At 46.4% G+C, this 3,616-nt stretch overlaps 1 protein-coding gene across 3 annotated transcripts in view; it reads left to right on the top strand.

Annotated features, from left to right (window-relative positions):
• PDPR (pyruvate dehydrogenase phosphatase regulatory subunit) overlaps window positions 1-3,616 on the top strand; it is a 52,500-nt gene that overhangs the window by 32,233 nt on the left and 16,651 nt on the right. For all 3 annotated transcript variants that reach the window (XM_011962249.1, XM_011962257.1, XM_011962251.1), the window contains 4 exons: window positions 956-1,111; window positions 1,306-1,439; window positions 2,416-2,564; window positions 3,324-3,436. In XM_011962249.1, coding sequence (XP_011817639.1) covers window positions 956-1,111; window positions 1,306-1,439; window positions 2,416-2,564; window positions 3,324-3,436 — 552 coding nt within the window. The remainder of the gene's footprint in view (window positions 1-955; window positions 1,112-1,305; window positions 1,440-2,415; window positions 2,565-3,323; window positions 3,437-3,616) is intronic.

The following is a 3,616-nucleotide window of genomic DNA, read 5'->3' as shown; positions in this document are numbered from 1 at the left end:
TGATCTGCCCTCCTTGAGCTCCCAAAGTGCTGGGTTTACAGACATGAGCCACCGCACCCGGCCTAAGAGAAACGAATACTGACCCTAGCTTTGTTGTGTGAATAATGTCATTGGTACAATAGAATATAACTTCTCAGATTTCAGAGCCACCTAATCAAGCTACAATACATAACCTTTCACTTCAGAAGTGAGTTATCAGGGAAGAAATGTCCGTAATAGGTCTGAGATCCTAACACAGGCACAATGAAGAATTGAGTGCTGTTTTTTCGCACTTTGTTACCACCTGTGTCCCACTTAGTAACCTTCATCTCTGCTATGAAGCTTAGCAAGGTTTAGGACCCTGACCTTTCTCCCATCATTTCTCCCTACTAATGTGGAATGCTGAATGTGAATACAGGCCGAGTCATGCTGTGACACGTAGCTCTGTACCTCCAGGGAGGGACGATAGCAGCTTGGCAGGATTGTCTTTCCTTCTGGAGCATGCCTGATACACTTGGTAATTTTGAAAATTAGACTACATTAGCCTGGAAATTGGGCTGGGCACAGTGGCTCACACCTGTAATCCCATCACTCGGGAGGCCAGGGCAGGCAGATCACCTGAGGTCAGGAGTTTAAGACCAGCCTGACCAACATGGAGAAACCCTGTCTCTACTAAAAATACAAAAAATTAGCCTGACATGGTGTCGTGTGCCTGTAATCCCATCTACTTGGAAGGCTGAGGCGGGAGAATCGCTTAAACCCAGGAGGCAGAGGTTGCGGTGAGCCGAGATTGTGCCACTGCACTCCAGCCTGGGCAATAAGAGCAAAACTCTATCTCAAAAAAAAAAAAAAAAAAAGACTACATTAGCCTGGAAAGCTCTTTTGAATAGAAACAACTCTAGAGTCTAGTGGATATTGGCTACTCAGGTCAATAATCTGTGTCTTGGGCTTTGATAGACTACTCTTGTCTGTCTAGCTTTGATGTATGATCTGAAGGTTCCCCGCTGGGACTTCCAGACTGGTAGGCAGTTACGCACCTCTCCTCTCTACGACCGGCTGGATGCACAGGGAGCCAGGTGGATGGAGAAACATGGATTTGAGAGGCCAAAGTACTTTGTTCCCCCTGACAAGGGTAAGAAGTCACATTCTCATTTTTGCGTCTTTTTTTTTTGTCCTGGGAATTAATAAAATATATTTTCAAGTGCATAAGCTAGAATGTGTTACAGAAGAATAGGAACCACCTGGACTACACTAAACTCTACAGGGAGACTCCCCAGTGTAAGTTCCCTCATTTTCTTTCCACTTTATGATTTTTCCATTCCATAGACCTCCTGGCATTGGAGCAGAGCAAGACTTTCTATAAGCCAGATTGGTTTGACATCGTGGAGTCTGAAGTCAAGTGCTGTAAGGAAGCTGTGTGTGTCATTGACATGTCCTCTTTCACAAAGTTTGAGATAACAGTAAGTATTTGGGAACCAAAATAATGGATTAGGAAACTGCATATTTATTGAATGCCTTTTGTTTTTCTTCTTCAAAACTGATTGCTGACTGGGTGCAGTGGCTCATGCTTGTATTCCCAGCACTTTGGGAGGCCAAAGGGGCATGGATCACCTGAGGTCAGGAGTTCGAGACCAGCCTGGCCAAGATGGTGAAAGCCCATTTCTACTAAAAATACAAAAATTAAGGCCAGGAGTGGTGGCTCACACCTGTAATCCCAGCAGTTTGGGAGGCCGAGACAGGTAGATCACCTGAGATCAGGAGTTCAAGACCAGCCTGGCCAACGTGGTGAAACCATCTCTACCAAAAATACAAAAAATTAGCCAGGCGTGGTGGCGGGCACTTGTAATCCCAGCTACTTGGGAGGCTGAGGCAGGAGAATTGCTTGAACCCAGGAGATGGAGGCTGCAGTGAGCTGAGATTGCACCATGGCACTCCAGCCTGGGTAATAAGAACGAATGTCTCAAAAAAAAGAAAAAGCCGGGCGTGGTGGCGGGCGCTTGTAATCCCAGCTAGTAGGGAGGCTGAGGCAGGAGAATCACATGAACTCAGGAGGTGGTGGTTGCAGTGAGCTGAGATTGTGCCATTGCACTCAGCCTGGGCAACAGAGTGAGACTCCATCTAAAAAATAACACAAAAACAAAAAAATGATTTCTTAAGAATTCTGGTATATTTTTGTATTTCATCTGTATTGTAACATTTTTCTGAAATTTTAGCTCCTTGTTTCGGGTTTTTGATTTGCTAGAGAGGCCTGTTTATCATAAGAATCAATAGCTAGCATTGCCTGGAGCTTCTTGCAGTGGAGTATGTCTGCAAATGTTGTCACGTGGGAATTGGCTGATTGAATTTTCTCAGTGAGGTTCATTGCTGGTGGGGCCATGTGGCCCAGCCAGGTACTGTCACGCTCACTCTCTCTTGTTTCATTCCCTAACCCCGCAGTCCACTGGGGATCAGGCATTAGAAGTTCTACAGTACCTCTTTTCCAATGACCTGGATGTGCCTGTGGGCCACATTGTGCATACCGGCATGCTCAACGAGGGTGGAGGGTATGAAAATGACTGCAGCATAGCACGACTGAACAAGCGCAGGTGAGATGAGCTGCCATCCTCTCTGCTCCCTCCAACACATTGATTCCTTAGGGGTACTGTAGCAGAGGCTCTCAGGAGCTTCTCCAGGAACCATAAATCCCAGGGACTATGAATCATTACATGAAATCAAAACCAGTTTATTAGCAGTCCTAAACAAAAAGAAATCACGAGGAGGAGAATTTCAAAAAGCCCACTAGATTATGTACCCTAGTGGGAGAAGATGCCTTGTCTTTTTTTTTTTTTTTTTTTTGGAGACAGAGTCTCACTTTGTCACCCAGGCTGGAGTGCAGTGATGCGATCATGGATCCCTGCAGCCTGCACCTCCTGGGCTCAAGTGATCCTCCCACCTCAGCTTTCCAAGTAGCTGGGACCGCAGGTACCGCCACCACACCCAGCCAATTTTTGTGTATTTTGTAGAGATAGGATTTTGCCACATTGCCCAGGCTAGTCTTGAACACCTGAGCTCAAGCAATCCACCCACCTTGGCCTCCCAAAGTGCTGGGATTACAGGCCTGAGCCACTGCCCAGCCGATGTCTTACATTAGTAAATTTGTATAATTTCTTGGCACTAACAGGAGGCCAGAATTTTGTTTTGTTGTTAGGTGGTATATCCTAGAATGGTGCTACTGGCCTTCTGTGAAAGCTAAGAAATCTTTCCCTAGTGTTTGCCTCATTGCTTTGAAACTAAATAAGATTTGATTGTTTCCTGATCCTTTTTCTGCTGCCTGGTTTTGATTATTTTGGGGTCTCACTTTTCAGTTTCTTCATGATCTCTCCAACCGACCAGCAGGTCCACTGTTGGGCTTGGCTTAAGAAACACATGCCGGAAGACAGCAACCTGCTCCTGGAGGACGTCACCTGGAAGTACACAGGTACGGGGGCCTCAGGCTCTGCCACGTGGAAAAGGCCAGCAGATGCAGATGTGTCTTCCACGTTTGCCTTCTTTACATTTGACCCTCAAAAATGAACATTAGGGCTGGGCGCAGTGGCTCTAGCCTGTAATCCCAGCACTTTGGGAGGCCAAGACGGGCGGATCACGAGGTCAGGAGATC

The sequence above is a fragment of the Colobus angolensis genome, unplaced genomic scaffold (genome assembly GCF_000951035.1).
Source record: "Colobus angolensis palliatus isolate OR3802 unplaced genomic scaffold, Cang.pa_1.0 Scaffold116, whole genome shotgun sequence".
In the NCBI taxonomy this organism is placed as follows: Eukaryota; Metazoa; Chordata; class Mammalia; order Primates; family Cercopithecidae; genus Colobus; species Colobus angolensis.
Note: the sequence above shows the minus strand (reverse complement) of the source record. Positions and strands in the feature narration are given on the sequence as shown.